General features: G+C 37.6%; 3 protein-coding genes across 4 annotated transcripts; 2 read left to right on the forward strand and 1 right to left on the reverse strand.

Moving 5' to 3' along the window:
- The first annotated feature begins 247 nt into the window (after nt 1-247).
- Nucleotides 248-6,791, forward strand: LOC115712211 (kinesin-like protein KIN-8B). Of its 2 annotated transcripts, none has more exons than XM_061114395.1 (16): nt 248-381; nt 767-838; nt 954-1,025; nt 1,134-1,250; nt 1,619-1,707; nt 2,221-2,365; nt 2,460-2,555; nt 2,654-2,745; nt 3,002-3,250; nt 3,325-3,475; nt 3,855-3,917; nt 4,000-4,236; nt 4,528-4,632; nt 4,718-4,831; nt 5,142-5,732; nt 6,176-6,791. In XM_061114395.1, exons 2-16 carry the CDS (start codon nt 791-793, stop codon nt 6,425-6,427), a joined length of 2,421 nt encoding a protein of 806 aa, XP_060970378.1. In that variant the 5' UTR covers nt 248-381; nt 767-790; the 3' UTR covers nt 6,428-6,791. The 2 variants fall into 2 exon arrangements, with proteins under 2 accessions (XP_060970378.1, XP_060970377.1); XM_061114394.1 differs by lacking the exon at nt 248-381 and adding an exon at nt 430-603.
- Nucleotides 6,792-7,503: 712 nt separating this feature from the next.
- On the forward strand, nt 7,504-9,717 carry LOC115712232 (COMPASS-like H3K4 histone methylase component WDR5A). Its single transcript, XM_030640494.2, has 2 exons — nt 7,504-8,327; nt 9,113-9,717. The coding sequence occupies exons 1-2, from the start codon at nt 7,665-7,667 to the stop codon at nt 9,404-9,406; spliced, it is 957 nt and encodes a 318-aa protein (XP_030496354.1). The 5' UTR covers nt 7,504-7,664; the 3' UTR covers nt 9,407-9,717.
- Nucleotides 9,718-12,777: 3,060 nt separating this feature from the next.
- On the reverse strand, nt 12,778-13,172 carry LOC133037105 (secreted RxLR effector protein 161-like). Its single transcript, XM_061113926.1, has one exon. The coding sequence runs from the start codon at nt 13,144-13,146 to the stop codon at nt 12,778-12,780; it is 369 nt and encodes a 122-aa protein (XP_060969909.1). The 5' UTR covers nt 13,147-13,172.
- Between the last annotated feature and the right edge of the window lie 4,410 nt (nt 13,173-17,582).

Consider the following 17,582-nt stretch of genomic DNA (forward strand, 5'->3'; position numbering starts at 1 on the left):
CCCCAGAGCACTCACAGACCCCTGGACACTGGCTAGCCGTTACAAATGAAAATTTAAAGAGTATAAAGACAATAAAAATTAAATAAAATAAAAAATTAATAATTGTCTCAACTCAAAGCTCAAAAGTTTCATTTCAGATCAGATCACGACCTAAGCAGTAGTACTAGTAATGAATGAACTTCCGGTTCAGTCCCTACAAATATTGTAAAATACCAAAACTAACCTCTACCAGTTAAGCCGACCGTCACGATCTTTCACTTAATTGATCATTTATTGACACAGTAAGACGTTATACCATAAACCACAGAATCATTTCCTCTTTCTATATGCCAACTAAGCATAAACCTCTCTCTCTCTCTCATCTCAACTCTCATGACTCATGTACGTATTTAATCTTTTATTTTTAATTTATTATTTATTATTATTATTTTGATGAAAATAAAATGGACGGGTTCTCACAAATTTTCTCCAATATTTTCGCGCATTATTAATTTTATTACTAGGATGGGAAATTATTGTCTTCCCTTATTTATTTAATTATTTTTAAGTTTGTGTAAGCCTGGAATGCCGGCCACTCGTCCATACCCTTTCATTTTTTTTATGGTTAGAAGAAATTTGTGTCTTAGTTTCCGTTTTTCTGTTTGGTTCGCGAGAAAATCTCTTATTCTGGATTACGTTTTTGATTTCTGAGTTGCAATGTGATTTTCGAGTTTTCAGCACCTAGTCTTGAATTTTTTCTTTCTTTCTTTGTTTCTTACTGAAAAAGCAAAGAAATCGATGTTGATTAAAAATGCCGAGCATTAGAGCCCCTGCTACAAAGAAAGCTACAACTCTCACTGTAAGTACTTATATATGTATATATGTTGTCGAGTTCTGCAATTGCATTTGTTTTCTTCCTTCGCGTGAGTACTTACTTTGAGTCTCTCTGATCATTTCTTTTTTCCTATTTATAGGTTGCCGTAAAATGCAGGCCATTAGCCGAGAGAGAGCATGGTCGCGACATCGTTAGAGTTATTGACGAGAAGGTTTTGTGGTTTTTTGGATCATTATTCATTGATAGTTTGAGATTTCATATCATTTATTTCTTTTTGGATTGATATATTGATGATGATGATGTTTTGTTTGTTTTCTAGGAGCTGCTTGTTTTGGATCCTGACTTGTCTAAATGCTACCTTGAACGCATACAAAATCGAACAAAGGAAAAGAAATATAGTTTTGATTATGCATTTGGTCCTGATTCCACAAATCTGGTACTTAGCACTGAATATTTTTTGATTTGTTTGATCATGATGTTGTATGACATATTGAGCCAACTTGAAGAACGTTGCTAGTTCTAGTGTTTGAAGTTATGTTAGGTTTATACATTTGTGCTAATTACGACGCGTACTGCATATAGCAGGGCAAGATAATTTTTATATTAGCTACTAATGCTCTAAATAAACAGACACATGATGCAATTTTAGTAAAAGCAACTCATCACGGCTCACATAATTAACAGCTGATGAATGAAATAATGGTTTTGTACTATTGTTGCTTTAATACTTTGAGGATATCCAAGGAAATGAATGATACTTGATAAGCAGCTAGTAATTTTTGCAATAACTATTGTTTTATGCAGGATATTTATATGAAAAGCATATCTTCTGTGATATCTGGGGTTGTTCAAGGTCTCAATGCAACCGTCTTTGCATATGGTTCAACTGGAAGGTATCTTTAGCTTTTTTTATCGTTGAACTTAAAGTGGAGCTTGCTTGCTCATGTCTCATTTAGTGTTATTAGTAGTTGCCAGTTGTTTCTGCTGTTATTGTTTTCTTAGATCCATACTTGCTGTATTATTTGCTCCTAAAATCTTGTGTGCTGACGATAATAACAATTCCTTTCTATAAATAGATTACCTTTGTATTATTTTAAATATTGGATGTGGCATAAGTTCAACTAAATACGAAAATTGAGACTATATAATTAAGGTCACCTTCATAAAGTATTTAAATGGTGATGAGGTGGATTCTCTAAAATCCTTGACATTCCACAAGTTTGGCTAAATTATGAAAACTGAGATCACAAGTACTAATGAAAAATTGAAAATAATCATTTCCTTTTTCCTCAACCATTTTGCAATCACCTCGCATTATCATAATACTACTCTTTGTTATTTGCATTGTCTATCTATAATTTTTCATCTATGAATTTAATATATAAATCGTGTCTAAATTTTTTCAGCGGTAAAACCTACACTATGGTTGGAACCAAAGATGATCCTGGACTTATGGTTCTTAGTCTGCACAGAATTTTTGATTTAATCCAAAGGGATAAGAGTTCTGATGAGTTTGAAGTTACCTGTTCCTATCTTGAAGTCTATAATGAAGTATGGTGTGGCTTTGTACTAAAATATACTATGCTACAGTACTTTTCCTATCCTATATATACACATTTTTTAATCTTTGTTCTGATGAATTTAGGTTATCTATGATTTACTTGAAAAGTCATCTGGTCATCTGGAATTGAGGGAGGATCCAGAACAAGGCATAACTGTGGCTGGGCTGAGATGTATCAAGGTTTGTTTGTTTTTTTTTTTGATATCTAAAAAGCTTGTGCGTCAATTTATATAATGAGGGTAATTACTAGTTGTTTATGAATTGTGCTTCTAATTCAGGTTCACTCAGCTGATAGGATTCTTGAACTTTTGAACTTGGGGAATAGTCGAAGGAAAACTGAAAACACAGAGGCTAATGCAACATCCTCCCGGTGAGTTACATTTCCTTACCTAGTATGAGCATGTCTCCATGGTTATTACTATTCCCAAACGATTTTTGCTTCTCTTTCCATGTATATATGTCTATTCCACTTTTATTGGAAGTTGGGACTAAAACTCATTATCCTACTTGCCCCCAAAGTACACCTTGTTGTAGCATCCTCTCCAGCCCCAGTACCTCTTTCTTGCTTTCAATTTAATGAATAAATTAATTTAGCTGCTTCATGAAATGGTTTTGTTTTTAACTAGGTCTCATGCTGTTCTGGAGATAACTGTTAAAAGAAAACAGAGGAACAAGTATCGGAATCAAGTAATGCGGGGAAAACTAGCACTTGTGGATCTTGCTGGCAGTGAAAGAGCTTCTGAAACAAATAACGGAGGCCAGAAATTACGTGATGGAGCTAATATAAACCGTTCGCTTCTTGCATTAGCAAACTGCATCAATGCTTTGGGGAAACAGCACAAGAAAGGCCTTGCTTATGTTCCTTACAGAAATAGGTGGGTATTGGTAATTAGAAATTTCTAGCTGTATGAAATTCTTGCTACAGTGGCTGATCTAAATGGTTCTGCAGCAAACTTACACGAATACTTAAAGATGGTCTTAGTGGTAACTCTCAAACTGTCATGGTTGCTACAATATCCCCTGCAGACGGTCAGTATCACCACACTGTGAATACCTTGAAATATGCTGATCGAGCTAAGGAAATAAAGACACACATACAGGTGAAATTTCTTGAGCGGTGTTATTTATTCCAAATAATTCAACATTTACATGATATTCTCGAAGAGTTGATTTTGGTATTGATTTTATTATAGATGTTGTGTTGATTTTCATTAATCTTTGATTGCCATTGTTACTTGGTATTACTGACACGGGGGCTGGCTCTTAACTAGTTGTGTTTCTATGGTACACTTTGCTTTCTGTTGGTTGCTAATGTATATTGTTATGGGTGGTTTTCCAGTTTTGCTTGATTTTATCTAAATCAGGCAAAATTGTCCACTTTTTGTTTACCACCATCTGAAGCTGAACTGCTACCATTAACAAGAAATCGTTCTTCTTTAACTTATGTTAACTTTGAGATGGTTATGGTTTTGTTCACAGAAAAATATTGGTACAATCGATACTCATGTCTCAGACTATCAGAGGATGATTGACAGTCTTCAGGTAAGCTTTAATTTTTTTTTTTGTCTGAAGAGTTTCAGCATAGAGTTCCACTTTTGTTGTATTGACATTGTTAGGTGTACAGATTGAGGTTTGTCGATTGAAGAAAGAATTAGCTGAAAAAGACTCCCAGCTAAACATCAAACCTGCTGAGAAAGCTGTTGATGATGAGCTATCCTGGTTAAATACTTTGAGTCATCAGACCAGTGAAAATGTTCAAGAAAGGATAAACTTACAAAAGGCACTATTTGAACTTGAGGAAACCAACCTGCGTAACCGGACAGAACTCCAACATCTTGATGATGCTATTGCGAAGCAACAGGTAATGATTATGTTGTGTATTTGTCAGATTGTTATTCTTCTTTTGAATACCATGGCCAAGTTTAGTACAATTTTTAATTTGGATGATCTCTGGAGTTGCTTTCGCTAGAGAAGTTAATATTATTGAACATAATTTTTCTTTTCTTCCAAAAAAAAATGATTATAATTCATAAGGATGGGTGAGGAGGATGGGAAAGGCACTGATTGTATCATTTGAGAACTGTTAGGAAAAATATATATTTTTTTTGAATGAATAACTATGTATGCAATTTAACTTTTTCGTTTCTCATAGGCTATTGAAAAGGAAGGATCAGTTGTTGAGGCTCTGAGAGCGAGGAGACAAGTCATTCTAGACAACATCCGTGAAAATGATGAAGCTGGTGTTAACTACCAGAAGGTAATGTATCAAGATTGTATCTCAAGTCATAGAGTTATGAACTTTTGACTGTTTCACATCTTACAGCAAAGTTCACTGTCTATAGGAAATTGAGTCCAACGAGAAGCATCGGTGTCAACTTCAAGATATGATTGAAGAGGCCATTAGTAATAATGGAAATAAAACATACTTGCGGATTCTTAGTCAGTACAGGCTATTGGTAAGCATTACATGTTTATAACTGTATAAAATCTGCTTTGATTTTTTTGATTGGTGATATGCTTCTGCAAATTATGCAGTTATCGTGTTGGAGTAAAATAGGGCTTTTATTTATTTATTTTTAGTAAATTACTTAAGTTAGAATATTTACAGTTTAAAATCTTTTTTAAGAACCTGATCTTACAGGTGTTCTTGGCATGAGATTTACTTTATGTTATACCGTCATTAGTTATCATGCTAAAGATTGCATGGCCATAACTTGTCTGGGTTACACGTGTTTAGTTACATTTTTCCTGACTTTCATTTCTCAGGGAATGACCAATACAGAACTTCAATTTGAAATGGCAATGAGGGATCAAGTCATCCACAATCAAAGGGAAATGGTAAGGAACATGTGGGACTTGCTCATGGGGTTGGGACTTGATGAAAGACGGATATTGGACCTTGCTGCCAAGCGTGGAATAACAATAGAAGATTGGACAATGACACCAAATCTTGGACATTTAGCTAGTAATCAGTCACCTGATTTAGGTTTTGGTAGAATTTCTCCATCTGGATATTTTGACGTAGGCCATTCATATTCTAGATCATCTTGCATATTTGATCAATATCAAGATTCTGGCTCGCGGTCGTTGCCCAAGCAATGTAGGGAATCACCTCGTGCTTTTTGTAGAGAAGAGCGTCATGACTACTCCTTCTTGGTCTCTCATGATCACTCCCCATCGGCATATATGAGACTGAGGAAGAGTACTGAGCATTGGGTTTGTGGCAGGCAAAATTCATGGATCGGCAGTCCTGATAAACCTTCTCAAGATTTGCGAAGCTCATGTCCAGAGATGAGAGTTCGGTCTGTACCTTATCGTGAAAGTTGCATATCTGCTAATTCTGGCGAGCAGCAAAAGGTACAAGTGCCTAAAGTATATTGTTGCTATTTTTACTTGCAGTTATAGTTTAAGATAACAGAATTGGCCAATAAGCTGCCGTTATAAGTTTTCCCTCTTAATTCATTCCACATATTTGCAAAACATCAATAGTTCATAATTCATTTTCATATTGCATACTTTGTGCTATTATGTTTTAGACAGTGGGTAGTAATATTCTCTTCTTTTTAAGGAGAAACGATTCAACTCATCCTTTTGAGAACGATCCGCTTGTTAAAGGGACATATTTCTGTTATTGAATTGGATAGACTTTGGCGAGTTTACTTGCACTAAATTGCATATTTGATCCATATTAAGTAATTGGTGGTCTTTTACTCGATTTCTTCTATTTGTGATGAAAATGTAATTATAACATTTCACAATATTAATTACCACGTACATTTTGTATATGTTATCTGACACAGGTGGGATGGAATAATACTTTGAGTAGGCAAGGTACGATGGTGAATCACCTCGGCACAGCCCGATGTTTGTTCGGATTTAGCCCAATGGAACAAGGTTCTGGTATGTTGAACTCCAATCATAGTTTCTCAAATACCGAATGCTCAAATTTTCCGCAATTCTCCAACATGCCTAGCTTCGGTACTACAGGGGCATTTCCTTTTGGCTCGAGTAACCCCATGTCCAGTGGTCATCCTCAGCACAATTTTGTATAGTCCTAATCTCTAATCTTTCTTTCCCTGATTTCTGTACCCTTCTTTCTGACTCCTGATTTCTTCTCAAATATGTACATAGGTATAGTAGTTGAAGTGGTAATGAAATTGAGGCCGTCCATTGTTGGTTTCACTAGGAAGTTATTTGTTAGCTTAGACAGGATTTTAAGATGGGCTTTGGATATAGAAAAAAGATGAGAATAGAAAGGGAAAAAAGGAGTGGCTTGTGTTGATGATGTTTTTGGCTAGTCAGTCGTCGACAGAGTGCAGAATGTAGTTTTTGGGAATGAGATCATTGTAGTGAAATCGTTGTACATATTATTATGTCATATGATTAGAAGAATGTACAAAATTGTCACATTGCTTTTGCCTTATATTTCTCCATTAGTCTTTCGGAGTCTTTCTAGTTTCCGTGTATCAGTTTATTTATTTAAGAAAAGATATTTGATTTTAAGATTATATTTTGAGTTAGAGAGAAGGTTAAAAGTAATGGTAAATATAAATATATTTTGGATAGCGTAAAAAAAGTGATTTTTTCAATTAAATAGTAAAATTAAGTACATAAATTTTATTTTTTTTATCGGTCATCGCATTAAGCACATAGAGGTGTATCGTTGTATTCTTTTTAAGGGATACATTATAGAATTTTTTAAATTTTATTTCTCAGAATTAGATTCACTGAATGATGTAGGGGTGAAAATCGGTTGGTTATGGTTGGTTTTTACACTGACCGGTCGGTTACGGTTTTTATTTTACGAAAAACGTAACCGACAGTTTAGAAATTATAACCGTATAAACCGACCATACGATTTTTGGCAGTTTTAAGCGGTTTTGGCAGTCTAACTATTTTTTTATTTTAAAAACAAAAACCGACCGCCATGTCAAAAAAACCAAAACCGAAATCGTCCGCCAAATACGGTGATGATGTGGAACCGAAAATTCGGTTACGGTCTGATCGATTTTGGTTTATCGATTTTTATGAACACCCCTTTAAATGACATTGAAAACAATTAGTTTTTTTTTTTTAAAAAAAATCAATTTAAAATTTAAAATATCTAAATTTTTATTTAAAATACGTTAAATCTATAAATAATTAAGATCTGTGAGAGAAAAAAAATAAAGAAAACTTCATTTTTCTCCGTTTTCTTTGTTTTGGTAAACACTAAACGCGCCATAAAAGCGTTACACTCTAATCGAAATCCGCAAAATTACTCGTTCAAATCAAACGCAAAATCTTAGGATGTCGACGGAGTCAGCGGAACCGTTCAAGCCCTACACCCTCTCCCAAACCCTAACCGGTCACAAGCGAGCTATCTCCGCCGTCAAATTCTCCTCCAATGGCCATCTCCTCGGCTCCTCCTCCGCCGACAAGACCCTTCGTACCTACTCCGTCAATCTCTCTGATGCCGGCGCCGCCCTGACCCCTCTCCATGACTTCCACGGCCACGATCAGGGAGTCTCCGACCTCGCCTTCTCTTCTGACTCCCGCTTCGTTGTGTCTGCCTCCGACGACAAGACCCTCCGCCTCTGGGACCTCACCACAGGGTCTCACGTCAAGACTCTCCACGGTCACACCAACTATGTCTTCTGCGTTAATTTCAATCCTCAGTCCAACATGATCGTTTCTGGTTCGTTCGATGAGACTGTTCGCATATGGGATGTCAAGACCGGGAAGTGCTTGAAGGTCTTGCCTGCCCACTCTGATCCCGTTACCGCCGTTGATTTCAACCGTGATGGGTCCCTCATTGTTTCCAGCAGCTACGACGGGCTTTGTAGGATTTGGGATGCTTCGACTGGGCATTGTATGAAGACTCTAATTGATGATGAAAACCCCCCTGTTTCATTTGTCAAGTTCTCACCCAATGGGAAGTTCATCCTTGTTGGGACTCTGGATAATGCTCTGGTAAGCTTCTCTATTAGGTTTAGTTTGTAATATTCATTTCAAGCTTGAGTTATACTTTATTAATTTATATGTTTGTAAATATAAAAAACTATCTTTGGGTTTGGCTTTTTAGAAACTGAAAGCTATAGTGGGAGGTATTGTTGTTACCTTTGATATTCTTTAAGTACACATGGATGTTTGTTTCCATGCTCCTGCTCTAGCTTATCACATTTTCCTTGAATAGTACTCCCAATCTAATACGCTTTATTCTTTTTGCTATATGCTTTAACTTTCTAGCTTAGGACTTACTCTTGAAGCTTGGCAAAGTGTAGAATTTTGATTTAGAACTTATAGGCTGTGGTGTAATTGTTAATGCTTGTGTTCAATTTGGTCCTGTTGCTAGCTTTGTATCTTTATCTTTAGCTCTTGTTTTATTTGGAAAGCTTGGTCTTGGTTTCGGCATCTCATGTAAAGGGGATTTCGTATAATATACTCTCAATTTGCACACTCAAATTAGTATTACACACACGTATGAACCTGCAAGTAATCTTAACGATGAATGTTTTTAAGTAGAGATCACATCATATTTGTCAATATGTTGAGATTATTTGCACATGATAGTGTGTATTGAAACTGTATGTCATTACTCTTTTTTGCACATTGGCAGTTGGCACCGATACATTTTAAGCCAATTTGGCTAGTTTATATGCTGTTCGACCATGGTTTCCTACCCATTCCATCCATAGTGGTTTCTTTTCACTCTAATGTTTCAAAGCTCATTTTTTAACTTGATTTTGTGTTAACAGAGGCTTTGGGACTTCTCAAAGGGCAAATTTTTGAAGACCTACACCGGTCATACTAATTCGAAATACTGCACTTCGGCTACCTTTTCCGTTACAAATGGGAAATATATCGTTAGTGGATCTGAAGACAACAGTGTATACTTGTGGGAGTTACAGAGCAGGAAAGTAGTACAGAAATTGGAAGGTCACACTGATACAGTTATATCAGTAACTTGTCACCCAAATGAGAACGTAATTGCATCGGGTTCACTAGGCAATGACAAGACTGTGAAAATCTGGACTCAGTCCAAAGATTGATCTATTTCTCCAAATGGCTGTGTAATATAATTGCGCACTGGTGGCAATGGCTGAGATTTTGACCTGAGCAGAAAGATTGGTTATGGTATTTAGCACAACTCACTTTTTAGAGGAATTATAGGTAGGTCGCTGCTGCATGATTCTCACTATGTAACGCTGTTATTCTTATTGTCTCATTTGACATTATATTCCTTCTCAAATATCAGGTAGAAATTCTCTCATTGTATTTAGTTGTTTCGTGGATCTTTTTGTAGTCTCTGAACTGGGATCATATGTGTTCATATGCTAATGAAATTATGTCTTGGGGTCAACTGAAGAAGTTTGTGGTTCCAAGAATTTATATGTGGTGTTGAGGACAAGTGACTGAGAAAAGCACACTCTTGGAATTAATAAATGCATTACAATGGTTCAATTCATAGCAATTGTAGCAGATCTCACTCCCCCAACTTACGCACTCTCAGGACTCACATACGAAGCATAAAAGAGTTAATTTCATTGGACATTGTTTTTTCTTTTAATAGGTAAATTGATATTATCTAATATCTATTCGATTATGCTGATGTAGAAATAGTCAAATAGATGTAGGAGTCTTTCTTCTTCAAATCATATCAGCATAAAAGTAAGGAGTTACAATGCAACGACGAGTAAATAAAGAATCACAAAATAATTTGATACATTTTTATTGACACTTCTCGAGTGAGGTACAAAATGTTGGGGGTATTTATGTCCCCAATTTGATGCTGGGTATTTTTGTCTGTTAACTTATCTTGAAAATTTACATCAAATATTTTTTTTTTGGTAAAATTTTTTAACTTTTATGTTCAAATATATGATGGGAATTTGAAATTCTATGCTTAAAATACCTTATAATTTTCCCCCTAAATGTATAGTCATTAAAATTGGTCATATATGACTATAATGATTTTCTTAAACTACCCCTCACATTTCAAACCATCCCTCTCTCTTCCTCTCTCTCAGCCGAACCAAGAACCCCATCCCAAACCCACTCTCAGCCGACGCCACCCCATCCCAAACCCACTCTCACCGACGGCCGTCTACGGTGTACCCAGCTCCGGCGTCGACGTCAACCCCGAACTACCCAAACGCTGCACCCCATCTCAGCCCCCTTCTCTCTTCATCTCTTTCTAACCGAAAAAAAAAAAAAAAACCACCAGGTCCGATGGTCGGACCATTGAGTCCGATGGGGTCCGACCAATCGGACCCATCGGACGCCATGGTCCGACCATCGGACCCCTTCTCTCTTCATCTCTTTCTAAAGAAAAAAAAAAACCACGTGGTTTTTTTTTTTTTTTTTTTTTTTCTTTCGGTTAGAAAGAGATGAAGAGAGAAGGGGGCTGAGATGGGGTGCAGCGTTTGGGTGGTTCGGGATTGACGTCGACGTCGGAGTTGGGTACACCGTGGACGGCCGTCGGTGAGAGTGGGTTTGGGATGGGGTGGTGTCGGCTGAGAGTGGGTTTGGGATGGGGTTCTTGGTTCGGCTGAGAGAGAGGAAGAGAGAGAGATGGTTTGAAATGTGAGGGGTAGTTTAGGAAAATCATTAAAGTGGTCATATATGACCAATTTTAATGACTATACATTTAGGGGAAAAATTATAGGGTATTTTAAGCATGGAATTTCAAATTTCCCTATATGATTTTATATATAAAATGTAGCTATCTAATGTTATTTGTTGGTTTAACGATTTTTTTTTTTAAAAAAATAGATAGTATGTAAACGTTAAATGTTGAAAAAATAATTAAATAAATTAAAAATAAATATTAAGAATCTTTTACGATTGAAGACCTTCTTTAATTGAGGACTACAACTCCTTTGTTCTCTCAACTCATTCTGACTCGCTTCGATTTAAACATTGTCCTTAAGAAAACTCGATTCTAATTGTTGCAAGCCTAGTTCTGTTAACTGTGGACCTCGCTCTTCGGCTACCACTCCAATCTGGAGTACATTATCACCTCAACCGGAGAGCAGAATGCGGTCTCAGATCCCAAAGCTGAGTCAAATCGTCTTAGATCCAAATTCTCCTTGGATTGTTTCACCCAAGAGAAGGCGAAACAACTCAGGCAAAACTCAGTGATCGCTTCTAGACTAGCGTTGATTAGAAGAACCAACCCAAGAAGTAACGGTTCTTGTTCGGAGCTCTTGTAACTTCCTCGTTATTTTTTTTTTAATTTGGCAAGGTTTGGAGTTTTTGGTTTGTCATGTTGTTCTTGGCTTGGCATTGTTGGAACTTTGTATGAAATATGTAAAAATAGAAAAGTGAAGTGTGTGAGTAGGAGTCCCACATGGGATAGAAACACTACATTTTAAGTGTATATCTAGTGCAAGTTTGAGATATGGGTTTGGGCCCCAAGGGGTACCCAGTTTTGCGCGCATGGGTGAGGACTCACACACTGGACCACCACGCGCGCGTCGCCGTCCGTCCGACCAACCCAACCCGGCTCGGCTCGGATCGGTCGGACGGACGGCGGCGCGCGCGTGGTGGTCCAGTGTGTGAGTCCTCACCCATGCGCGCAAAACTGGGTACCCCTTGGGGCCCAAACCCATATCTCAAACTTGCACTAGATATATACTTAAAATGTAGTGTTTCTATCCCATGTGGGACTCCTACTCACACGCTTCACTTTTCTATTTTTACATATTTCATACAAAGTTCCAACAATCCCCCACTTGAAATTTTTAAAAATATTTTCTCGAGCAACCTCAACAACTATAAGACAGTGCTTCAGCAAAGATATCTTTCGATTTGAATCTTGCATAGTGAATACGATTTAGATTTTACTAGAGTGACTCGAAGTCTTGAACTCTATCTCTAACGTCGTACCACGCACCAATCTTTCAAGGGTGTATTCAAATAAGCCCGTGCGTTAATGGCCATGCACGTCTATCCCAGTATAGTGAACGCTCTAGAAATTTTGCCCCAAATTTCATAGGAAGCGGCCCCACTCCCACATTCACATAGGTGAGTCTATCAAGAGTACTCCTGTAGCTCGGTACTCCACTCCACATAGAGTATAGATCTCATTAAGAGTTTCTATTAACTCATCCTCTTATCGCTTCAGGACTTCATGCTTCTCGTATAACTATAGCATGATCAACACATATCAACTCATAATTTTTTATTACCCGTTGAACCTAATTCTTGGGATCTCCAGTCATTAGGTTGGGTTACCATTATGAGTGACTCATTTTTCTAAGGGCAATAGTCCCATTCCTTTCGAAGTTTTATAGACTTTCTCTCTAGCTAGTCCTTTCGTCAAAGGATCTGCTAAATTGTCATCAGTGCGTACATGATCCACTCTAACAGCTCCTGTTGAGAGGAACTCTCTAACAGTGCTGTGCTTACGACAGATTTGTCATTTCTTACCATTATAATAACGGTTCTGGACTTTTGCAATAGCCGCGGTACTATCGCAATGGATCAACACAGCTGGTATCGGTTTTTCCCATAAAGGGATCTCAGCTAGCAGGCTTCTAAGCCAACCTGCTTCTTCACTAGCAGAGGCTAGTGCTATCATTTCAGACTCCATGGTGGACTGTGCTAAAATAGTCTGTTTCTTTGACTTCCAAGAAACAGCGCCACCAGCTATGCTAAAAATATAGCCACTTGTAGCTTTGGAGTCATCTGACAAAGTGTTCCAGTCTGCATCACTGTATCCTTCAAGGACAGCTGGAAACCTTTGATAGTGTAATCCAAGGTTCATGGTTCTCTTAAGGTATCTCATTACCCTCTCAATAGCATGCCAATGCTCTATACTGAGCCCTCTTGGTAAACTCCGCATAATAATCCCACGACATAGGCAATGTCGGGTCTCGTACAATCAGTGGCATATCGAAGACTGCCAATGATGCTCGCATAATCAGATTGTCTCACACCATCACCAGTGTTATTGAATAGCTTTACAGTTGGATCATATGGTGTGCAAGCAGGTTTACAGTCAAAGTAATTATATTTCTTAAGAATCTTCTCAATGTAATGAGATTGATCCAAAGAAATTCCCTTTTCAGACCTAGTAATCTTAATACCAAGGATTACATCAGCTTCTCCGAGGTCCTTCATATCAAAGTTAGCACACAATAATGATTTCACAGCATTAACAGCATGGATATTTGAACCAAATATAAGCAAATCATCCACATATAGGCAAATAATTGTGCAAATGTCATTATGAGATTTATAGTAAATACATTTGTCACTTTCATTCACTTTGAAACCATCTGAGATAACTAAATTGTCAAACTTCTCATGCCATTGCTTAGGTGCCTGCTTAAGACCATACAAAGATTTATCTAACTTGCAAACCTTATGTTCCTGGCCTGGGATCACGAACCCTTCAGGTTGATCCATGTAAATTTCTTCTTCTAATTCACCATTAAGGAACGCTGTTCTAACATCCATTTGGTGCACAACTAAATTGTGTATAGCAGCCAGAGAAATTAAAACTCTAATGGATGTTATTCTAGTGACAGGTGAAAAGGTGTCAAAGAAATCTACATTCTCTCTTTGTCTAAAACCCTTTGCTACTAAGCGAGCTTTGTATTTGTCAACAGTTCCATCAGGTTTCAATTTCTTTTTCAGAATCCACTTACAACCTATAGTTTTGCACCCAGGTGGTAAGTTTGTATAATGCCAGGTTTTATTCTTAATAAGTGAGTCCATTTCATCATCAACGGCCTCTTGCCACAGGTCAGCATCTATGGAAGACAAAGCTTCTTGGAGGTTGGCAGGATCCTCCTCTAAGGTGTAAGCACAAAAATCTGAACCAAAAGTTTTTTCTACTCTAGCTCTCTTGCTTCTTCTAGGTTCTATTTCATTACTCTCAGTGTGCTCATTATCCCTAATGGTAGGAACATTGCTAGTAGATGTACCCCCACTATTTCTTAATTTAAAAGGAAATCTATGTTCATAAAATTCAGCATCATTAGATTCCACTATAACATGTGCATTCAGATCATAGAATCTATATGCTTTGCTATTCACCGCATATCCAATAAATACACATTCATAGGCTCTACTAGCTAGTTTTATTCTCTTAGGATCAGGAATCCTAACATAAGCTAAACAACCCCAGGTTCTAAAATAAGACACATTTGGTTGCCTATTTTTCAAGATCTCATAAGGTGAAAATTTACTCTTAGTTTTAGGAACTCTATTCAGAACATAACAAACAGTTAATAAAATTTCACCCCACCAGTGAGATGCAGCACCAGAATTCAACAAAATAGCCACAACTAATTCAGTAAATGTTCTATTTTTTCTTTCAGCTTTACCGTTCATTTCAGGTGAATATGGTGCAGTCCTTTCGTGTATCATACCATGTGAATTATAAAATTCAATAAACGAGTTTGATTCATATTCAGTTCCTCTATCACTACGAAGCATTTTTATTTTCTTATTATATTGATTCTCAATTTCAGCTACGAATAATTTAAACATGTCAAGTGCATCATTTTTATTTTTCATCAAGTACACATAAGTAAAGTCAGAACAGTCATCTATGAAAGTAATAAAATAACGTTTACCATTTCTGGTTAGCGTTCCATCAAGTTCACATATATCAGAATGTATCAAATCTAAAGGTTCAGTTTCTTTAGTAACTGATTTATGTGGTGTCTTAGTTATTTTTGCTTGACTACAAAAGATACATTTTTCAAAATCCTTTTCTGACATTTTCGGGATTAAGCCAATATTACTCATATTCTTAATGATACGTTTATTAACATGACAAAGTCTAGAATGCCAAACATTAAAATCACACAGCATGTAAGCAGAAGAAGATACTTTATTAAATTCAACATTTAATTTAAACATTCCATCAGTAGCATAACCCTTCCCCACAAAAGTACCATTCTTAGTGATGGTGTACAAATCAGCCCCAATTGTTTGAGTAAACCCAGCCTTATTAAGCAAAAAACCAGAAACCAGATTCTTTCTCATCTCGGGAGTGTGCATTACATCTTTCAGCAATAAGGTTCTTCCCGAGGTAAACTTTAGCTCCACGTTTCCAGTTCCAGCAACAATAGTGGTGTGGGAATCTCCCAACAACACTTTCTTGTCATCAGCAGCAGTGTATGTCTTAAACATAGCACGATCATAGCAAACATGGCGAGAGGCGCCAGTGTCTACCCACCATCCTTCTGATCCACCAATCATATTGATCTCAGAGATCATAGCTATAAAAGCTTCTTCAGTCAAGTTAGCCTGCGGAGCAGAGCTAGGCTTGTTCCGACACTTTCGTGCCATATGACCCGGCTTGTTACAGTTGTAACACAAAAACTGTGCGGGGTCATTCTGTTTATGTGGAGGTGGCTGCCTTCCATGTTGGTTCCTATTATGGTTCCAACTCTGATTATTGTTACGAGGAGGGTTGTTGCGGTTAGAATTAGAATTCGAGTTGCGGTTCTGATTCTTAAAATTTTTGCCATTAGGCTTCAGAACCGCTGGTGTGGATTTCTTAGTGTTGTTGTTTGAAACAACAAGCACTTCATCTTTCTGGTCTTGTTTTCTTGCTTCCTCCTCTATACGAAGGCGGGTGATCAAACTTTCTAAGGAAAATTCCTTAGTCTTATGCCTGAGAGTACTTCTGAAATCCTTCCAGGAAGGGGGTAACTTATCAATTAATACAGCAACTTGAAACTGCTCATCTAAAGTCATACCTTCTGAGATGATCTCATGTGCAATTTTCTGAAGCTCGTGAGATTGGGCTTCCACAGGTTTGTCGTCCACCATTTGATACTTGAGGTAGCGACTGACAGCATACTTTTTAGTTCTAGCTTCTTCAGTATCGTATTTCTTTTGCAGAGCATCCCATATTTCGTTTGCTGATTTATCTGAATTATAATAGTCATACAGATCGTCAGATAAACCGTTAAGAATAAAATTCTTACAGAGGAAGTCATTTTCGACCCAGGAGTCCAAATCCTTTTGTTGCTTCTCGCGTTCAGCCTCTTTGTCCTTGTCGGTAGAAGCTTCAGAGACGACTGGCTTCAGAGCAGTGAGAACGAAAGCAACTTTCTTCATCGTCAGGTAGAACAACATCTTCTGTTTCCATCGCTTAAAATGTAATCCCTCAAAACGGAAAGGCTTGTTAATATCGTTAGAAGCAGAACCAGAAAATTCATCGGTAGCAGCCATAGCAGAACTGAACGTCTTAAAATTGTTATACCGAAATTAAATACAGTAAAATTGGAACGAATTACCGATAGAATAATCTGGCTGAGTCACGGACAATGTCGCTCTCTTTAAGACGTTTCGCGGCTCTGCCCGAAGTGTGCACGGCAGTCTAGCAACCACGGCGTCCCCAGGATAAAACAGCCTCTGTCTAAGTACGATACGTTCTGCACCGAACTGTATCGCTCTGTAACACCCTACTGTTTGCTCTCAGAAAAATCGTAAAGAAAGAAAAGAATTTTTTTTTAATATAGAAAAGATGTATTCTTACGTTGTTCTGATACGACTTATATAGAAGTCGATCCAAGAAAAAACGGTAAGAAAACGGTAATATTATCGTTCGTGGGAGGAGTTGGATCGTGGGAGGAAACTGATCGCGTTTTACCTCTTCTGATCACGTGTTAAAATTAATTAATAAATAAATAAATAAAAATAAATCTTTATTTAATTAAATAATTTTTCTTCAAAAAATAAAGTGACACCTCACCCGCCCGCCAACCCAACCCGGCTCGGATCGGTCGGACGGACGGCGGCGCGCGCGTGGTGGTCCAGTGTGTGAGTCCTCACCCATGCGCGCAAAACTGGGTACCCCTTGGGGCCCAAACCCATATCTCAAACTTGCACTAGATATACACTTAAAATGTAGTGTTTCTATCCCATGTGGGACTCCTACTCACACACTTCACTTTTCTATTTTTACATATTTCATACAAAGTTCCAACAGGCATAATCAATAAAAAATTAGGCGATGCAGTCTCACCTCGGCCGGATTCCGCTTCGGATCCCGAGGCTGAGGAGATGGGTCGGAGAGAGCGGAAGAGGAAGACGTTGTTGAAGCTCAAAGTTGGGAAATTGACCAGTGAGAGTATTTATCGAATACCTTGTGTGCAATGGAGGAAACTACACTTCAGCTCCAACAACAACGACGTCAAACGATAATTTCAGACTCTTCTCTATTACTTGAGGTTTCACGAAACCTCTCAAGCTTAC

Source organism: Cannabis sativa, chromosome 4 (assembly GCF_029168945.1).
Source record: "Cannabis sativa cultivar Pink pepper isolate KNU-18-1 chromosome 4, ASM2916894v1, whole genome shotgun sequence".
Lineage (NCBI taxonomy): Eukaryota > Viridiplantae > Streptophyta > Magnoliopsida > Rosales > Cannabaceae > Cannabis > Cannabis sativa.